Genomic DNA, 21,175 nt, shown 5'->3' with positions numbered 1-21,175 from the left:
CATGCTAGTGCTCAACTGCATTGCACAACCAGATTCTCGATATGCCATTTTTAGATTAAGCATGACTTTTTGATCTCTTTAATAAAGAGTACTTATTGGCTTTGTTCTTCGCACTGTGTTTGCCAGGAGTACCATGTCAGAACATTATTGCTAAGGTAATTTTTCATGCTATTCCAGACAGCTACCTATTAATATCATCTCCTCCATCGTCACAGTTCAACAGCATAGGCCCTTTAAAATTCTTTAAACAGGAAAGCTGCAAAAGTTATTCTTATTAATAGCTTGTGTGGTTTGCAAACGGAAATGAAAATTGTGACCTTGACTGGGTCTTTATTATTTGTGATTCATAAAGGAAACCCTTTAAGCTCCTACAACTCACCGAGAATTGTTTTATACATCTTACACTGACCTCTTGTTGATGGTAAATGCAATGTTTGAAAATGCCATCGAAAAGTTTAAGGTTTTCCCAGAGACTTACATTCTCTCGAGCTGCTTAGCGTTTGAATTTTCTTCAACAAATCTAATTACAAATGTCAGCGGCTCGCTTTGTGCAATCATTCTCCACGTGAAAACATAACTTTCTATCATTTATAAATATGAAGCTATGCTGAAAGGATCCTGGGGATGGGGATAATGATCTTGGAGGTTTACATGGTAATCTACAAAACTTGGAAAATCTAATAAACAGCTTCAAAGAAAGCTGACACAGCTCTCAGAAAGCTGACAACACAAAAACAATGTACAACTGAAAAATAGCCCTGAATAAAAGACCTTTGACCAAAGTCGCTGCCCCAACAAGACTGAGTAAGTTCAGTTCCTTTGTATCACATTTCATTGTGGGATTTTTCATTCGTGTTTTTGGATCTTATTTGCAATTCAGTTTGTTTTTCTGTGAAAACTGAATTTCAATGGCTTTACATATGCACAATTGACAATTGTCCATTTCTTGGGCAAATATCAGCTTTTCCAAACCCTGGTCCCATGAGGGCCCAGAGAGCAGTGGGACCACATAAATTATCAATGGCTTGCTCATTTCTGCATTGTCACTGGTTTACTTTTGCTTTTGGCCTGGCTGCCACCTTCCTTGGCTGGTTCTTGTGCAAGTGCAGGGAGGGCTGTAGGTTAGTGAGCAGCTTCATGTCCATAGACCTAAGAGTGATAGAGGGCTGTGCACAGCAGCTGCTGACATCTGCTGAATTGAACTGTACCCCTCTCTGCGAAGAACCGGCACAGAGCTGCACTGGTGCTGTGTTAGCTCAGTCCCAGAAAAGCAGCAGGACCATGAGAAAAGATCAGGGAAAGTGTCAAGTTTACTTCACGCTGAAGACATAAAAACCAAAATTCCTTGGCACCCTGCTGGTTGTGCCATGCAAGTTAGGAACAGGAAGCCCAAGAGAATTCTGGCAGGACACAGAAATGTTGGATCTCCATTCAGATTCTATCTGGCTGTAAATTTATGGGGAGGGCTGAGGTGGGCAGGACGTTTTTCAGCTCCAAACATGGCAAGTCAGAGGGGAGGGAATTCAATAGTGTGAATTTCCTTGACTCTGGCCTCCCATGATATATCCATGAGTGAGACAAGCGAGGTATCGACAATTATCTGATATTTCTCTGTCTGTTATGTTATAGGCAGTAGCCCATTTAAAATAAATAGGTTACTGTTTCCAATAAAACAGCAGGCTAAGGAATGTCACGTGTTTGTTTGTACCCAACAGTAATTTCTTGCTTTATATTGGTAAGAGCTGAGTTTAAAATTTGATCACTTAAAATGTTAGATTGTGTCTGTAGTGGAAAAGTAACATCCCAAAATTTGCATTATTTCCTAACAGACTTTTATGCGACAGCATTACAGTTTTCACCATCATGAATATCATTCCAGTTTCGGGTTAATGTTTGGTTGAAGGACAAAGCTCTAAAGAAAAAGAGTTTTCGAGACCCTTGTGATTTGTGATCAGCAGTGTCACTCTCAGCTTTCACACATGATTGGGTTACTCCCATTATAAGTACAAACCTTGCCTTTTACAATATTGTTAGACATAAACTGCTGACACGAGCGCCAAGTCCTCAGACAGACTGTATTATGCCACTGCAACTGTGCTGGATGAATGATACTGAGGAGCAGTGCTCATGTTGCTGATGCTGTTCAGTTATGTACATACCTGCTGTTTGTTTCCAATCGCTGAAGGCCTTTGCAGAAGAGCTCCAAAGTGCAGGATTATGGGGCGATTTTAACTAGCCCCCCAAAAAAGCTCGCTTTTTAGTTCCGAGTGAAAGAATGCTGGAAGCACAGACATCAATTTCACAAGTTGGTATCTCTAATCTAGGCCCATTCTTTGGCCCAGAATCAGTGCTGCACAAGCATTGGAAACGCAAGGCTGGCCCGAGATTGGATCTTAGGCCTCAACTCAGTAAGATTGGCAATGCAGGTGCTAAACTGGCAGCTTGCCCATTTCAGAAAACAAATATCAGGCCACTTGCCTAACCAGCTGTGGCCCTCAGGATCAAAAAAATGTAAACTTTCCTTTTTGGTGGCAGCTACATGCTAGGCTGCATTCACACCTGAAAAACTTGAGTGGAGCAGGTCCAACACCTTCCCTGCTTAGAGTAGCCCAATTTCCCTGAGGGGTCCTAAAACAGAGGTTCAGCCCCTTGTTATGTAAGGGTCTTTTATGTGCTGCTCCAGACACTGAAAAATTGTCTGGAGGTTTTCCAGACCTTTTTGGTGCACTGTGGATAGACCTGTGAGATTGATAATATTTGCCCTCATTTTCTGTCAGCACACAACTTCTGTTTTCAGACAAGTAATTGCATACATATGTCGGTTATTACCCATTTTTAATGTAAAATTAAGCAAACAAGTTTACATATTGGTAATTCATTTGGAACAACATTTTTACACAGTGACTTGTCATAGAACTGTGAAAAAAAACTCCATGTCACATTAGAGATCCGTTACTCAGAAATTGGGCTGGTTCAAAGGAGTTTGTGACTGGAGGACTCTGAAGACTGCCCTTTCAATCTGGACTTTTTTGTAAAAAACATTAATAAAGGGTGATGTAGTTCATGCATTAAACAGCTTATACTTCAGTTTTATTTGTTATTTGTGATTGTTTCACCAGATAAGATGGAAGTAATCCAAATAGCAGCACAAACAGAACAAAAATAATGCATTTATGTGGAGAAAATAAATTCCAGCTAAAACACATTGGAATGGAAATCATTTTGACAGTAATGGTACAAACAATTACTGCAATAAAATTTCATTGGGGGAGCCACCCACCATTCAGTATGAGAGTCCCAGATTTATGAGCTACAAAAGGCAACAAACCACGACAACCCAAGGTATTGGCAAGATACATTGGGCGACAAATTTGGCTCGGGCGCAAAACGGGCAGTACCGGATCAACTGCTTGTTCTATGCAGCACCTGTTGTTTAATTCTGCAGACTGCAATGGAACTGAATATCAGGCGCTGCACATAAGGGATGGCCAATCCCATACCACCCATTTTGTACTACCACCTAAGATGAATTTCTAGCCCATTAAGCCCAGCTGGTTTCCCACAGGATGACAAACATAGGTCTATTCTTATACTGAAAACCCCAACCTCTCCTGTAACAGCAAGGAAAGGCTGGTCTGCAAAGAAAAAATAATTCCTGATGGACTGAGATATTGGGAAAGAAATCTCTTGTATGAGGCAAAAGCAAAATACAAAACTCCTAAAGCCCTGTTCTGGACCAACTTAACTGTGGAAAACCCCCAACCAATAATATGGTGAATCTATCTAACTGTTCATGGATGATGTAAAACCTATATACAGCATATACACCCTACTGAGCCAGCGGCGCTTGAGATGGCTTGGCCATGTGAGCCGTATGGATGTTGGCAGGATCCCCAAGGACATATTGTACAGCGAGTTCGTCACTGGTATCAGACCCACCGGCCGTCCGTGTCTCCGCTTTAAAGACATCTGCAAACGCGACATGAAGTCCTGTGACATTGATCACAAGTCGTGGGAGTCAGTTGCCAGTGATCACCCGAGCTGGCGGGCAGCCATAAAGGTGGGGCTAAAGTGTGGCGAGTCGAAGAGACTTAGCAGTTGGCATGAAAAAAGACAGAAGTGCAAGGGGGGAGCCAACTGTGTAACAGCCCGACAACCAATTTTATCTGCAGCACCTGTGGAAGAGTCCGTCACTCTAGACTTGGCCTTTATAGCCACTCCAGGCGCTGCTTCACAAACCACTGACCACCTCCAGGTGCTTACCCATTGTCTCTCGAGACAACGAGGCCAAAGAAGAAGAGAAAACCACGTATGAACCCCTACAGAAGCAAAGCAAAGTAAAAGATTTATTTGTCATATGCACAGCCATAACTCCTACAATAGGTTATTGCTCGACACCCACCCTGTTTCAGACTCTCAACTCTGTAGGTTCAACTCTCTGGAAGTTCCTCCCTAAATCTTTGTCAATTCTCTCCCTGCCTGTAAAAGCCTCTTCAAAGCCTATGTTTTCAAGCATGCTTTTAGCCTATTGTTCCACTATCTCTTGGTCTTTTCTCTTAGATATGAAGCACCTTGGGTATTTTATGTTCAAAAACTCTGTAAAAATGCAAGGAGCTGTTGTTAAAACCTTGTGCCATAGGATGGTCCTGTTGAATGCACTGACCTTTTAACACAGCAGAGTGAAGCAAATTACAAAATTGTTCTTAATGATGAAAAATGTGCATAACTACCTTTTCGACCAGAAACACATTTTAGAAAGTATTTGCAGTACATATTTCGATTCTTTGCCCAGTTACACTTCTGTCAATATTCCTGTGGAATAATACTTGCAGGTCTATGCTGATCATAAATTTTTTTCCCAAAAATGTACTTTATTCATAAAATTTGTAAAACTACATTACATAACAGTTCGAATTTGACATTACATAAAGTGGAATACAGATCAGTTTCTTTCAATACAATACATGATGTGTCTCACTAACTTACCTTTGCAGGTTATATTTACAGTTTGCATTTACATTTCATGTCAAACATTCTCTGGCGTATACAGCCCAAGGGGTTTTATGTGGATTCCAGCCCCTCGGTATACTACAGCAGGAGGGCCTTACACAGTGGCCTTTCTCCGTTGAGCCTGTGCGGTGGCCGTCCCAAGCTATAGAGCATCCCACAGCATACAGTCCTGGACTTTTTGTTGCAGTCTGGCACATTCCGTCGTCAACAGCTTTTGCACTGGAAAACCAGCAATTTTCGGGTAGGCCAAAGTATGTCCTTCACCGAGTTGGTGATCCTCCAGCAGCAATTGATGTTTATCTTGGTGTGCATCCCTGAGAACAGCCCATAGAGCACTGAATTCTGCGTTATGGAGCTGCTCAGGATGAACCTCGACATAAACCGCGTCTCTTTCTAGACCTGCTTTGCAAAGGCACATTCCAGAAGGAGGTGGTGATATTCTCTTTCCCACAGCAGCCACTGCGAGGTCAGAGTGCAGGTGAACTAAGACTGCAGGTGTGCAGGAAGGATCTGATGAGGGTCCTTCTCACCACCAGCCAAGCTACAACTTGGTGCTTGTTTGAAAGTTCTGGCAATGAGGCATTCTGCCGATTGAGTTTGACAGTTTGCTTGGGTAATGATCTGACAAGATCCACCATCTCCTTTTCCCACAGGGCCTCGAGGGCATTCTATGCGGCCCACTGCCTGATTGGCATGTGGCCCAACGCATTTTTCTGTAAAAACTTTTCCATGGTCCAACTAAGTGAAGCGTTCCATGGCAACATGGCCAGATACATCCGTTGCAACACTGGGGACATAGAGCGCGTTAACACGTGGTGACACTTGGTGTTTGCACACCGAGGATCTACGCACAGCTTGATGCTGCCGCATACAAAGGTGGCCATCAGGAGGAGGGTGATGTTGGGTACCTTTTCTCCCCCCTTTTATCTAAAGGTTTGAAAATCATGTCCCTGCAGACGTGGTCCATTTTCGATCTCCAGATAAAGTGGAAGATGGCTCAAGTGATCACCATGTGGGAGCAGGGTACGGGCTAGACCTGCACCATGCAGAACAACACCAAGAGTGCCTCGCACCTGATGACCTGTTCCCTGCCCATAATGGAGAGGGAGCATCACTTCCACATGCCCAGTTTCTGTTTCACCATGCCTATACGCTGCTTCCAGTTTTAGGTGCATGCTCTGGCCCCTCCGAACCATATCCCTAGCACCTTCAGGTAGTCTGACCTGATGGTGTCGGGGACAAAGGATCAGTCAGCCCAGTTCCCAGAGAACATGGCCTCACTCTTACTGCGATTTACTTTGGCTCCCGAGGCCAGTTCAAACTGGTCGCAGACGCTGAACAGTCTGTGAACTGACAGCAGATCGGAGCAGAAGACAGCAATGTTGTCCATTTACAGGCAGGCTTTGACCTGAGTGCTTCCGCTGGCTGGGATTGTCACGCCTCTTATGCCCACATCCTTCCAATGGATTCAGCAAAAGTTTTGATACAGCACATGAGCAAGACAATGAAAAGAGGACAGCCCTGCCTGACTCCAGATTTGATTGGAAAACTTTACGATTCCCACCCATTGATTGAAACGGCACTACTGATGTTTGTGTACAGCAGTTGGATCCAATTGTGGATTCTCTCCCCAAACCCCATTTTGGAGAGCACGTACATCATGGACGTGTGCGATATTCTGTCAAAGGCCTTCTATTCCAAGCTGATGAAACAGGTGTCCACCCTTCTGTCCCGCACATAGTTGATCGTATATAGCAAGGCTATCAGAGATCTTCCTGCCAAGTACAGTGCAGGTTTGATCAGGGTGAATCACCAAATCCAAAGCAGATTTGACCCAAATGACCCTTGGACAGAATTGTTTAGTCCACATTAAGCAGTAAATGGGTCGCCAATTTCTGATTTCCTCCCTCTCCCCTTTCCGCTTGTAGATGAGGGTGATAATGCCTTTCCTCATGGATTCTGACTTGCTGACGGCCAGAAGCATACTCTCGTAAACTTCCAGCAGGTTTGGGCCAATCCAGTCCGACAGAGTCGAATACAACTCAGCCGATAAGCTGTCGTTTTAGGAGATTTTATCGTCTCAAATGAGTTGATGGCCTTTGTCAGCTCGTCCAGAGTTAGCAGTTTGTCCAGACTGTCCCACATACTGTCATCTCAGACCCACATGATAGAGGCCAGGAAGGACTGGGCGGCCGTGCTGACTGTGGGCTTCACGTCGTATAGCCCAGCATTAAATGATTTGCTGATCCTTAGTATGTCAGGCTGCGATGACATTACCGAGCCGTCTTCTTCCTTCAGGCTACTAATCACAGAGCTCTATCTGTGCTATCTTTTGGAAGATAAAATGTTAGCACGTCTCATCCCACTCCACAGAGCAGACTCTGGACTGGCAGGTGATCTTGGCAAAGAGGGACGTCTGCAGGCTGTTCACCTCCTAGAGATCCTCCTTGACATTGGCCCCCATAGAATGCAGTAGGAGCAGATTCTGCATGCTTCTCTGAAGTCGGGACATTTCCATCTGTCTGTCTCTCTCTCTCTCATCATCTGAACACCATTGAGGATGAAGAACCTCTTGATATTCACCTTGATCACTTCTCACCAGAGCGTCGAGGGCTCAAAGATGGGTTTCATGGTTTTCCAAATTTTGTAATCCCTTATGAGTTCCTTGATGTTTTCTGGGGTCAACAGTTTCACACTCAGCTTCCAGTTCCCCCTGCCAACCTTCTGGTCTTCCTGTAAGTGACAATCAGCCAGTAGGAGGCAGTGGCAGAGAAGAATACCAGCTTGACGCCGGTAGATCTGACCATGAACACTCGGGACACAGGGAGGAAGTCTATTCTGGAACAGACAGACCCGTCTAGCCTCGACCAGGTGTATCTACATGGCAGTCCCTCTGCAGAGTTGCTGAAGATGATGTGCAGCTTGACGTCTTTTACCATTTCCATCAGGAATCTACAACTATTACTATTAATATTAAGAGATGTAGTACTGGCACAATATCAATTTGAAATGCAACCTGTATAGATCATGGACTATATACTCACATTTAAGTTGATATGTTTAGATTACTACTTGGTGGTTTAGGGGATTATTATATGTACATCATGGTGGTCAATGGCACCGTAGCTCACTCACCTGCGTCTGGCCTGATCCTGTACTCTTATCTATCCTTAATTTGACTTTCCTCTCTGCAGTGCTAGTCTTCCACTCTCCTCCCTCCATTGCTAGTTTTCCACTCTCCTCCCTCCATTGCTAGTCTTCCACTCTCCTCCCTCCATTGCTAGTCTTCCACTCTCCTCCCTCCATTGCTAGCCTTCCACTCTCCTCCCTCCATTGCTAGTCTTCTACTCTCCTCCCTCCAGTGCTAGTCTTCTACTCTCCTCCTTCCACTGCTAGTCTTCCACTTTCCTCCCTCCAGTGCTGGTCTTCCACTCTCCTCCCTCCATTGCTAGTCTTCCACTCTCCTCCCTCCATTGCTAGTCTTCCACTCTCCTCCCTCCATTGCTAGTCTTCCACTCTCCTCCCTCCATTGCTAGTCTTCCACTCTCCTCCCTCCATTGCTAGTCTTCCACTCTCCTCCCTCCAGTGCTAGTCTTCTACTCTCCTCCCTCCAGTGTTAGTCTTCCACTCTCCTCCCTCCATTGCTAGTCTTCCACTCTCCTCCCTCCATTGCTAGTCTTCCACTCTCCTCCCTCCATTGCTAGTCTTCCACTCTCCTCCCTCCAGTGCTAGTCTTCTACTCTCCTCCCTCCAGTGCTAGTCTTCTACTCTCCTCCCTCCAGTGTTAGTCTTCCACTCTCCTCCGTCCAGTGTTAGTCTTCCACTCTCCTCCCTCCATTGCTAGTCTTCCACTCATCTTCCTCCATTGCTAGTCTTCCACTCATCTTCCTCCATTGCTAGTCTTCCACTCTCCTTCCTCCAGTGCTAATCTTCCACTCTCCTCTCTTCAGTGCTAGTCTTCCACTCTCCTCTCTTCAGTGCTAGTCTTCCACTCTCCTCTCTTCAGTGCTAGTCTTCCACTCTCCTCTCTTCAGTGCTAGTCTTCCACTCTCCTCTCTTCAGTACTAGTCTTCCATTCTCCTTCCTCCATTGCTAGTCTTCCACTCTCCTCCCTTCAGTGCTTGTCTTCCATTCTCCTCCCTCCAGCACTAGTCTTCCCCTCCTGTCTTCAGTGCTAGTCTTCCACTCCACTTTCCGGCTTTTGATCTCTGACTCCCATTCTTCTAATATATGGATATATTTAAAATCCTATGTAACTTTGCATCACCACCCTCACTAGCAAGACACTTTGCTGGAAGTGAAGGTGCTGATTTCATTTCTGAGGAAGAAACAAAATAATTTAATTCCTTGTTTTCCCTTCCCTGGTTCTATTTGTTCAGCAAAGCACCAGCGGATGAAACAGTATGCATTAAAATCAAATTTTCTAGTCGCTCAGAAGTGATATGGTTTCTTCCCACAGAATAGGAAATTTGATTTTTTTATCCAGTTTAGCTCTGTTTTGTGCACTATGCATGGGCACAATTGAGGAGTGAGATGCCAGGTTTTTAAAAAATTAATAAATTAATTAACTAGAAGGTTTACTTAAGACAACCCTCCCATTCCAGGTATTATGAGGAAAGGTTGGACAGGTTAGCCTTGTATCCACTGGAGTTTAGAAGAGTAAGAGGTGATTTAAGTGAAACATGTAAGATCCTGAGGGGTCTTGACAGGGTGGATGTGGAAAGGATGTTTACTCTTGTGGGAGAATCTAGAACTAGGGGTCACTGTTTAAAAATAAGGGGTCTCCCATTTAATACAGAGATGAGGAGAAATGTTTTCTCTGAGAGTCATGAGTCTTTGGAACTCGCTTCCTCAAAAGGCAGTGGAAGCAGTCTTTGAATATTTTTAAGGCAGAGGTAAATAGATTATTGATCAGCAAGGGGGTGAAAGGTTATCGGGGTAGACTGGAATATGAAGTTGAGGTTATAATCAGATCAGCCATGATCTTGTTGAATGGCGGAGCAGGCTCGAGGGGCAGAGTGGGCTACTCCTGCTCCTAAATCATATGTATGTTTGTAGCTTTGAACTGGAAATCAGTACCTTCCTCAAGCAAGGTAGCATGTCACAAGGATAGTGATTCAAAGTTAGACACCATTATAAACTTGGCCTTATATTGAAAAGAAGGGAGCAGCAGGCTTAAGAGTTTGAGAGCAGGAAATGGGAGCATTATTATAATACTGCATAAGCTTAGCTTAAAAACATAAGTTGGTCTGGATCAAGAGGTGGTGTTTTGACCCATGAAGAGCCACCTCTTGGGTAGCTTCTCAAAATCTTGTAAAGTTTGTCAATTATTTCAAGTCTGTCATCTGCCATTGTTTGAAGACACAAGCTGTTTCATGTTATTCCTCATGTATTTGAGTTACTCCAATTTTGTTTTTTGGATTTTTGGCTGGAAAAATAGGAAGGCTATTTTGTAAGTGGTTGGCATTTACAGGTACGGAATAAATGCTTAGATACTGAAGTGCAAATATTTTCTAATTGCGATATTAATAATGAACATAACATAAGCAACAGGTGTACAGCAGTTGGCCCGACGGCCCCTTGCGCCTGTTCTGCTATTCAGTAAGATCATGGTTAATCCTCTACCGCATCAACTAAACAAGTTGGTTTCCTTCTGTTACAATTTATATGTCAAAGTGTCGATACTTAAGACTTGTGCGACATGCTTTTTATAAAGCTTTATGAAGAATGTTGAAGAAATCCAGCATTGCTGAAACTTGACCCTACTGTGTGTCTCTTTGAGTGAGGTTACAATGTCAGAAGGTTCCTATTTGAAGAGACTTAGCATGACAAAAGACTACTCCTTGCTACCTCTGTAAAAATGAAGTGAGAAAAAAAATGCTTTTTTTTTAACCTTTGACTTTAAGGCATTATATTGACATAACTATTTCCCATACAGGCCTCCAGTGACTTTGGCTCCAATTCGCCAGGCTTTCAGCAATATACCCCATTACCACAAGGAAGTCGGAATGGCACTAATCACAAAGGTAAGAACAGATATGGCAAAAATGGAGGTCATAATTAAATGGCTTAAAAAGATGAAATCTAAACAAAAACCAGTGAACTTGATACCAGTGGAGCGCTACTTATTTAGTATAAAGACACAAAGATAGTTTTCTTTTGCCACTAGATTATAGGTAATTTTCTGTTGTTAATATTGCCGATATTTTCCAGCTATGCATTTCTGAGGCTGTTATATTTGCAGATGTATTGCTATGCCTGAATTGGAGTAATCTACACATCAATTCTGTTGTTAGGTTTAATTGGCAATGACCCCATATTGTCTATAGATAATTTGTCATGTTAAGTTTACAGTCTCACTCAGAGTATAATGCAGTCATTAAAACTGGAATACTTGGCTAATAGTTATTTTTTCTATGCCTTAAAGGTACGTGACTTTTAAATTGAAATTATTTATCAATTGTAATTGAGATTGTGTATGATGCTTTTCTCTGCAATAGTTATCATGAATAATGGATGTTCTGAAGATTTATACAGTTCTGTTTGTGTTCAATGACATTACTAAGTACCGAGGCTAGATTGTGTTACCAATGCCCCAACTCAGAAACGTGTCCTCGGCTTTAAAACCTCATTTTTACACTTCATTTTAGGAATCTTGGAGCTAAGAGTGCTGAATTGTGTGATGTTGACTCACCAAACAATAATCATAGGTCTGCTAAATTCAGATACTACCACTACACATCAAAGTCCAGTCCTGGATAAATAGTACTAACTAGGGAGAGTTTGAGTTATAATAATATATTGGTACATGTGGAAGTCAACATAGTTTAAAAGGTATTATTTTTCTTTGTTGGATTTGATTTTATAATGACAAAATCCAAATATCTTGTCTCATTAAAAGCCAGGTCACTAAATACCTCCCCCCACCACCCCCCCCCCCCCCCCCCCCACCTTACACTTTCCAACTTAGCCCACCATATTGACATTCTGAAACAATTTAATCCTTTAAAGTATATATATATATATATATATATTTAATTTCTAGGCCTATGCAGTCTCTATCTGTTGTCACAAAAAGTCACCCCTCTCCTCAGCAAGCTCTGTCTTCTGGCTGAATTTTGGCAGATACAGCTGAGGTGTTGAAGAGCTGATTTTTGGCAGCAGCTGCATTATTTAACTTCTTTAGTTGCAGGCATTCTGGAAAAAGATGGGAATGTTGCTGGGATTGTCTTTGAGGTTGCCCCAGTGGTAGCAGCAGCAGCCACAGAAACGGCATCATAGACTGGTGGAGTCTCAAAGAAGACGGCAGAGGAGACAAGGGCCAAGGAAGAGTTAGAACATACTGTCTTGTAAACAGCATGTCTTAACTCTACATGACAGAGGAGCAGTGTATCAGAAGGCTACAGTTCAGCAAGCAGGCAGTCACTGCCTTCTGTCAGGAATTGAAGCCGAACACCAGGGAACACACAGCTCTGCCCATGGCAGTTAAAGTTCACTCCTTGAATGTTCAGCTGGTCTGTGACCACAGGCAGAGAATAATGCAGGTCTCTGCCTGGTTTCCTGGCAGCAGTTATGATGCCTTCATACTGTGCCAGTCCTCAATCTCCCCATCGCACTCCCCCACCATCTTCAATCCAGACCAGCAGACAACAGGCTGGCTCCTTGGAGACAAGGAGTATCTCCTTTACACCTGACTCATGACTCTTAGACGTTTTGTGCCTATACAATGAGAGCCACACTCAAACCAGAGCAGTCATTGAGCAAACCATAGGCATCAGTTACGACCGCGGCGGGAGCAACACACTGTCAATTCAATCCCGTCACTCCACAGGTCACAGCATATTATTAAGCTTTCACACCCAATTGGAAAACAGCCAAATTAAACACTCTAGTAGCCGCAGAATGAAACAGACCAAACCAGGTATCCTTAGCCTACAACAAATTAACTATTTATTTTAAAAAACTAAATCTTAAACACTATTAATATAAACCTATGTCCAAAGACCTTATAACTTCTTATTTTAACTCCCGCATTCACACACATACACTCAAAAACTAACAGTTAACTGGTTTTAAAAGTGGAGTTTTTAAAAAGTAGCTGTCTCATGAATAAATACCATAAGTTTTTGTAGGTTACATTCCTGATGGATGAGACTCTGATGTGGAAATAGTCAAAGGTCACTCGAAGTCTTCACGTGGATTTGATGCAAATAGTCCTTCAGTAGATAGGCAATCAACTGTTTGGCTGCAGCAAGCATTAAACAGTTCTTCGAACGATGGGCACAGAAATAAAAATGGTTTCTTGAAAAGAAAGGCTTTTCTTCTTTATTCAGGGAATTAACTTGGCTTGTAGCTCATTGTAGAATTTTTTGCTGAGAGAATTAGCAGCTCCTTTCTCTTCAGTTCGCCTCACTGGAAAGTCTCTCAGAACTAACTGGTTTCAGCTGGTTTCTGCCAGTTCCAAATACAGGCAGGTGGAAACATTACCATGTGCCACCTCTCCAGCTGTTGCCCTGGGTAACAAAAATGCAGCTGTGGCACACTGTGTCTCCAGAACCTTCTCACCCTTAAAGGTGCACTGTTTTTAAACAGTCTTAAAGGCACACATGCGGATTTTAATCCAAGGAGAAAAAATAATTACAGGTCCGTGACACATCCTAAAACAAAGGTTCTGGTGCCTGGACTGATCCAGTCAAGTGGTTCATGCAGCTTCAAGCAAGTCTCATAGATCTATAGTGATTTGCTATATGTTTGATGACTGTGCCATTTAGTGGGCCCAAGCCTTGCAGCTACCACAGAAGGAAGAAGTGCAAGAACAAGATGAAGAGGATGATGGGAAAGACCAGGTCAAGCATTGCTGACAGCTGCCAGAGCTGTAAGGCAACAAACATGTATAGAAGTGTTGGGAGCTTGGACAGGAGTATAGAGAACATCCAGAGGGCTTCCAGAACATCCAATGCTATTCATGCTCTCTTAAGCATTCTCTCCTCTTCTTCCACACACCAGCAGTCTCACCTATAACCAACTCCTTCCACCCACCGTCTGAATGCCCTCCAACACTACTACCTCCTGGGTCTTCCTTTTACAATCCTAAGGTTATGAAGTCCAACATCAACGCAAAAAAAACCCTCTTTACTTGACACATACACTTTGTGGATTTAACTTTTCCTTGTCTTGATATTAAACTGAATTTAACTTAGTCCATTAGTGTCTGCCTCATGCTCATTTCCCTTTGCTAGTGCTCCTACATAATGATTCGCCAGTCATAGAAGCCTGGGAGGTGGAAGGTTGCTGATCATCCACTGAAGGCATTTCAGATGGACATGGTGAATGACCTTGAGCAGCTCTGGGCCTTGAGAGCCCAGTTGTAGACTGTTGTGTCCCACTGTTGCCCAGGACAGTCTGGAACAGCTGGCCATGTGGAACCATCAATGGCATTGGGTCAGAAGGTGGCAAAGGACAAGGTGTGCTGTCATCTTGTGAGAGAACAGGATGAATTTCTCCCATGGAACCAATGCCACTGTCATGGCAATGTACCCCTACACTGCTCTGCTCTGCTTGAGAATAGAGTGAAGGAGTGTGGTGATACTCGGGAAGCCCCTATAAATGCTTTCCACAATAATATCCATGCTGTTGTTCATGGATTGAACGGCTGAGGAAATGCTAGATCCCAGAGCTACGATGGCAACAGTCTGAGCTCCCAGTGAAGCTGTCCGAGCTGTCATCAAAAGTTCAATCATTGTGTGCCCCATTGCAGTGTTCTTAGAGCTGACCGCTTGCTCCATGGTTGACTGCTGGTCTCAATGCCTTGGTAGATAAGCAAGATTAGAGCTGGACTCCTCCATACTTGTGTCATTGTGCACAAGTTCACTGGTATGCTGCCCGGTATACTTAAAAGGTCCTGGTGTTTAGGAATAAGTCTTTGAATCTAGGCTGTGCCTTCTGCAGCAGAACTAAGGTGTGATCTCTCCCTCCTGCAAGCAGCTTCCCTGGCCATTCCACCTGTCTACACTCCCACACGCTAGTGCTTGGAGTGTCTCCCAGTACAGCCCTGTTACGCCAATGTGTTTTGTTGAATGATAATTTTCTTTGGTCCACTGACTGGATATCTGAATGTTTTTTGAAGACATTTAAAAAGAGTATTTAAAACAGGATGACCGGCAGCTTAAGATGATCACCTAGTTTGCAATACTGTATCCCACATTTCAAAGGACTATGAGGAGGGAAACATACTGGCTGCATTTCCCAGCAAGAATCAAGACCCAGGAAGACAACTACCTGTTCTTTCAGCAAACAGAGAAATACGGCTAACTACTATGTTTGAATCACTGAATGATGGTCATGTGACAAGCCCCTCCCCATCTGTGGTTTTAAGCTGGTGTTTCCTCTGCAGCAAAGGAGAAGCAACTGGACCCTGACATGAGCAGCAACCTAAGTGGGGATCTCTCTCTCTATTCCAGCTTGAAACCTTCAAATTCTACGTGTTGACTGACCACCTTTGCATACTCCGGCTACAATCCAAAACCCCGTTGGAGGAAATCATCTGCATCGCTACCTCCAAGAGACTTACCGAATCAGTTGTCTACCTCTTCAAACTAAAAGCCTCAGAACCACTGAATTCAGCTAGAAACCAGCTGAATCACCAGACTCCACAGACTGTAGACTTTTTTAATGGATTCTAACCCAACTAATCTAGCTTTCCCCACTCTGCAACCTATTTGTGTGTGTGTAAACCTCCAGAGTTTGTGTGTGAGTGAAAGTTGGCTTGTTGTTATTTTATTAGGTAGGTTTAGGTTCAATAAAGTTAACCTCTTTCTTTGTTAGCTGAAGAAAACTTGTCCGATTAGTTCTTGTTATGAACATAGCAAGTAAGTAATCAAACACCTGTTGAATTGGCCGGTATATTCATCTTAAGAAAGAATTAAACCTGTTGTAGTCAAACAAGGAAAGAGAAAAGAGGGAAGCCCTTTGACCCTTCCTCACTTGACTGTAACATGCCCCCTCAACTATAACATGCCCCCTCTACCTCATCCTCTATTGTACACATAGTGCTAGTCTCTGAGCTCGCGCTTGCTAAAGTAAGGTCAAGCGATGCTGTGCCATTTTAGGTGATGTATTCCAGCAACTCCTCAGTCTTGGAGCACTCTACATTTTGTTGACTTGAAAGGGAAGAGAGGGACAAAGATTAGCATTGACTGTGAAAGAGAAGGTGAAACGGATGAGGAACTGCTGAAAGCAGCTACACTTTGTCGTGCATATTGTGTGATGATGTGATCTAAGTGAGAAGGAATGGAGTGTAAGATAGCTAAGCACACTGCAGCTCTCCTATCACCAAACACCTGACCTGACCCATGTCCCTGATTTGTATTGCTTCCTCCTTGGTGGGGAAGAGGACCTGAATGGATATTCTCTTTCCTCCTGTGTTACTTCCTCTCTATTATTGTTTACCAGCATTCCATGAAAAATAGAAGATTGAGTGTTAGTAGTAGCATAGTGAAATGCTGTGAGGATATGTATTTCAAAGTCTAATAGTGGTGTTGGTGTGTAAAGGGTGGCAGTAGTGAGAGGAGGCAAGGGCAGTGAGGAGAATAGGAGCTGCAGAATGTGTAAGGTGAAGAGGTGAAGTGAAGTGTGCTACAGTAAATCGAAGAGAGTGTTGGTAAGCAGGGGAGGAAATAGTTGAGAGTGCTGGGGCTTCTGGTCGTGCAGGGTTAAGGAGAGTGTTGGACATCGAAGTTAGGAATCTTACCTTAACAACCCCAGTAAAGTCATTGAACTTCTTCCTGCATTGCAGGCACATCCTGAGAGTATTGTTCTTGGTATTGATGTACTCCCAGAACATTACCTGTGCTCCCTGCTGTCAAGCAGCTTATTGTGATATCTTCCTGCCACTTTCTGGGAAGAGAATGTCACTTCCCCTTCAGTGCTGCATCTGAAATAGGAGAGCTCCTTGAAGCTTCTCCTTGGCTTGTCACCTTCTAAATTTCCTTCAAACTGCTGTTTAGAAGTGCAGGCTGCATTTAAATATTGTCAGGGATGCCTGATACTCGAGCTCTATATTAGGAAAGCTGCCAATCAAAAGCGGTATTAGTGTTGGCCGCTTGCCTATTTCATGACGATGGTGTTCCCTGCCCAATTGTGTCTGTAATTGTGCCCTCATGTTTAGGTAAGTGATGTCAACGTAGTGCTGTTTTTGTATCTAGAAATGGGCCCATAAAATGTTTACCCTTTCTCTCTTGGAGATGTTGGTATTAAATTTGTTTCAGCAAGTCACCCTTTGTCTGAGAGTGCAGTGTCTGGAGATCAAACCCTTGGTGCTGTACCCCTCAGAGTATTTTGAATAGAACCACACAGTACTGAAAAGCTAGTGAGTTGGAGATAGCACAACGATCATCTAAAGCTCTTGTTCACATAGTGGTATGAAGAGAAGCAAGTTGACTCTGGCGTTGCAAAATGACTCCTAGCTATTTTTTCCCAGTTATATTTCACAGCATGTTACAGAGAAATAGCACAGCATTTATTTATAACTATTTGATTATTTTTAAACAGAGGAATAATGGGTGGCGCAGTGGTTAGCACCGCAGCCTCACAGCTCCAGTGACCCGGGTTCAGTTCTGGGTACTGCCTGTACGGAGTTTGCAAGTTCTCCCTGTGTCTGCGTGGGTTTCCGCCGGGTGCTCCGGTTTCTTCCCACCTCCAAAGATTTGCAGGTTGATAGGTAAATTGGCCATTGTAAATTGCCCCGAGTGTAGGTAGGTGGTAGGAGAATGGTGGGGATGTGGTAGAGAATATGGGGTTAATGTAGGATTAGTATAAATGGGTGGTTGTTGGTCGGCACAGACTCGGTGGGCCGAAGGGCCTGTTTTCAGTGCTGTATCTCTAAAATAAAAAAAAATAAAAGTCCTTTTTTCAATGGATACAACTTGTATTAATCTGAATGCTTTCTACTAATGTGCATCCTAAAGACTGCAGATTTATTTTTTTCTACAGCCTTCTATCATCAGTCGTAAAATAAAATCATTTACTGTTCAGGTCACCTGAATGTTTTTTTAAATGCTGTATTCCTTTGTTTGCAATATAACTGAGTGATGGCATTCGGCACGCATCAATTGTAAGTATTATACTACACCAGGAAATTTAATATCATTTATGTTGTCTGCCTCTTTGATGGGTTCTCATACAAATATATCAAAGCTACTGTAGTTTATTTCTCTTAAATATTTGTGATGCAACTTGCAGTAGGAAGTTAACCATCATGAGCATGTCTATTTGGTGGGGCGGTGGTGGGGTGGTGGTGGTGGAAATGGTGTATTGATTGGAGCATTGATGAAGCCAGTTGCAGATTTTTTGAACTTGATTGTCCAGAAAACTATTACAGCTCAAAATCCTGTTTAATATAGTGGTTGGTACTGGAAGAGAGCAGACATGCCTTTGTGTCACTGACCTTTCTATTGCAACTTGTACTTAGACTTTTGTTGTACTCACTTATCATGCCACATGACAAAACAACCAGTGCTGACTTCAGAAGACTGTCATGGCGGACAGGGGCACACTTCAGAGAACCTTAACCAAATACCAAAATTGAGCAGTGTATAAAACAAGAGATTTGCTAGAGCACATTACAGTGCTACAATACAATTTTGGGATTCTTATTACTACATAAATGACCTGAGGTATGCTTTTCCAGTTCATGCCATCAAAATCCTGAGATTCTATTACAGCATTGTAAAACACTGCAATACAGCTGTTACCAAATAAAGCTCATATAATGGCATCAATTGAAGCATTCAAAAGGGTAGTGGATCAATTTCTGATTCAATCGAGAGGTATGGGTTTGAAAGTAGCAAGAAGGTGAGAAATGTTAAGACTCAGGTCCTGAGGTAGGACCTGGATAGTGGAACAAGCTGGATCAACTGTAAGATTTTTTAATTTAAAATGTCTCATTTAATTAGTTACAGTGCCTGTTTTCTGTTGTCAAAGCTCTTTCTGTTTTAACCATCAGGTTGGACAGTGTAAACCCTTGAAACCTTTATTGTTTGTTTATATGAATAATATTAGGTACAAATTCTAACACAGTGATAGTCAGCTATACTTTTATCTACACGCTCCATAAGACTAATGTTACAGCCAGGTGACCGCAACAGGGTTTATTCCTTTTAAACAGTGGTTGTGCTTGCCGGCTCTGTGAGTGTGCTTTTTCATTTACTGTGATCTTGAAAGAACAAATTGGATAGGTTGTCTTGAGTTTAAGCAAGAAAGAGGTAAGTTTTTTTTTACTTAACACTCTAACCCCGATTTTAAAATACTAACAAATATGCTACACATTCACACGAGAATCTCACAAACACAAATAGATTACAGAGGGAAAATAGATTTGGTGGTTGGATTAAAGTCCAGGATAAATGGAACTTAAATACACAGTCTGTGAAGTGGATGATCTGGTAGTCCTCAGCTGATGCTGTATTCTTTAAGTCCTCGCTGGTCAAAGTGTGCTTTGTGGTTGGCCTGCTTTGCTCAGGGTTTTCTTGAAGGCAGAATTATAGTTGGCTCTCTTCCCCTTGTCGCTGGCTGTAGCAGTCTGTAGTCTTGGAGGGTCCACAGTCGCAGACGGTTTTCAAACTTGCTGTTTTCTGGGGAGAGAGAAAAGGAAGACCACAGCTTTCTCTGCTGCAGTCTCAGTTTCTGCTTTTCTCTTTGTCCAAAGGAAACAAAACCAGTTTTCCCCCCTAGGATGGACAGATGGTCACATGGCTGCTTCAGATTTTCTGGTACCTTATAATGAAATTCAGGGTTAGGAATCGGCTCCACATGCCCCAAGATGCCAATTGGCATTTGGAGGGGGTTTGCTCTTTCAAAGTCCATATGCCAGTATTGCCTTGACTACTGTGCTAATGAAGCCATTTTAGGTAATTCAATCACTTAGAGCAAGCCATTGTTCTGGGTCCATGCTGCTGAAACCTCTGGCTACGGGTGGATCTTTTGAATATGAAATTATGTTTCAGGTGCAAATTGCAGTGGCCATCTTGGCTGCTAGTTTTTTTTTAAAGTTACTGTAGGATTTTATTCCATTAAAAGTCTAATGTAAGTTTCCAACCAATGAAATTAATATTTCTCATTTGGCATATGGGGTTTTCTTGACACTACCCAGTCCCACAATGTCTTTAGAATTATGGGTTGAGATAGCTTCTTATTGGTCTAGATGTTGCATCCACCCTGCTGTTAATAAGATTGGAAATCAGCCATTTCACCATGGCAAGTAGAATGTTTTTACTTGTCATGTAGATGGTAAGCCTACCATCCCATCATGATACAATGCCTCTAGCTGGTATGCTAATTTCTGCTCAACACAATGGTAGCAGGTCATCTACCAGCATCTGCCATTAGTTAGACTTGTCTTGCATACTTCAGCTCAAAAACATTTTGCCCACTAAGTTGCTGATATTGCAAACTGATAATCGTACAGTGAGAGAAACAGGACATCTGGGATCTTAGTGAACAGTGCAACCAATAGGGTATCCCCTTAACCAATGAGATTTAAGGATTGGGAAATAAACAGTGGAAAGACTGAGAGGAAGGGTGAATTTAATGTCAAATCAGGTGCAGAAAGAGAGAGAGAGTGGGAAGAAAAATGGGATTGAGAGAGGAAAAAGATAGCAAGGAAAAGTAACTGTTCAAAAAAAATAAACTTTTTAAAATCTCCTGAAAAAAAAAATTTGCAACCTGAAGGAATATTTAGAATAATTAATTTTCAATGCTAGAGGGGTTGGTAAGGGTACTTATGCTTGTATTTACTAGCCAAAAATATCCGTGGTGGGTTTAGTTGACATCTATTATGCAAATTCAGCAACTTCATGCCATTCAATGCATTTCCGTGGTGAGCCCTGTGGTGAGATGCCATTTTCACTAAGTTAATGGCAGATAAGTGCAACTCCAACAGCAGTTTTTAGATGTTGGCATTTAACTGTGCATCTATCCTCCCCTGAAGTTACTGTGCCCATTTGCACATAAATAATGGTGAGCACCATTAACCTTGTCATTATTTTGACAGCAAAATCTGGCCCATTTTTTAACATGCCTGGGAGCAATTAATATTAATCCCTTTAGGGTGGCAGTAATTGGGTCTTGCTCCTGATTTCTGTTAGCTAATTCTGATGCAGGGGCTTCA

At 42.7% G+C, this 21,175-nt stretch overlaps 1 protein-coding gene across 2 annotated transcripts in view; it reads left to right on the top strand.

Moving 5' to 3' along the window:
* Window positions 1-21,175, top strand: part of lrmda (leucine rich melanocyte differentiation associated) — a 1,191,210-nt gene that overhangs the window by 1,061,714 nt on the left and 108,321 nt on the right. The window contains exon 7 of one of the 2 annotated variants that reach the window (XR_010970929.1): window positions 10,949-11,033. Coding sequence is in view for 1 of the 2 variants with exons in the window: in XM_068020592.1 (XP_067876693.1) it covers window positions 10,949-11,036 (88 nt within the window). In the remaining variant the exon portion in view is untranslated. Of the gene's footprint in view, window positions 1-10,948; window positions 11,037-21,175 lie in introns of those variants that run through there. The other variant, XM_068020592.1, reaches the window with a different exon arrangement.

The sequence above is a fragment of the Heterodontus francisci genome, chromosome 42 (assembly GCF_036365525.1).
Source record: "Heterodontus francisci isolate sHetFra1 chromosome 42, sHetFra1.hap1, whole genome shotgun sequence".
Taxonomy (NCBI): Eukaryota; Metazoa; Chordata; class Chondrichthyes; order Heterodontiformes; family Heterodontidae; genus Heterodontus; species Heterodontus francisci.
Note: the sequence above shows the minus strand (reverse complement) of the source record. Positions and strands in the feature narration are given on the sequence as shown.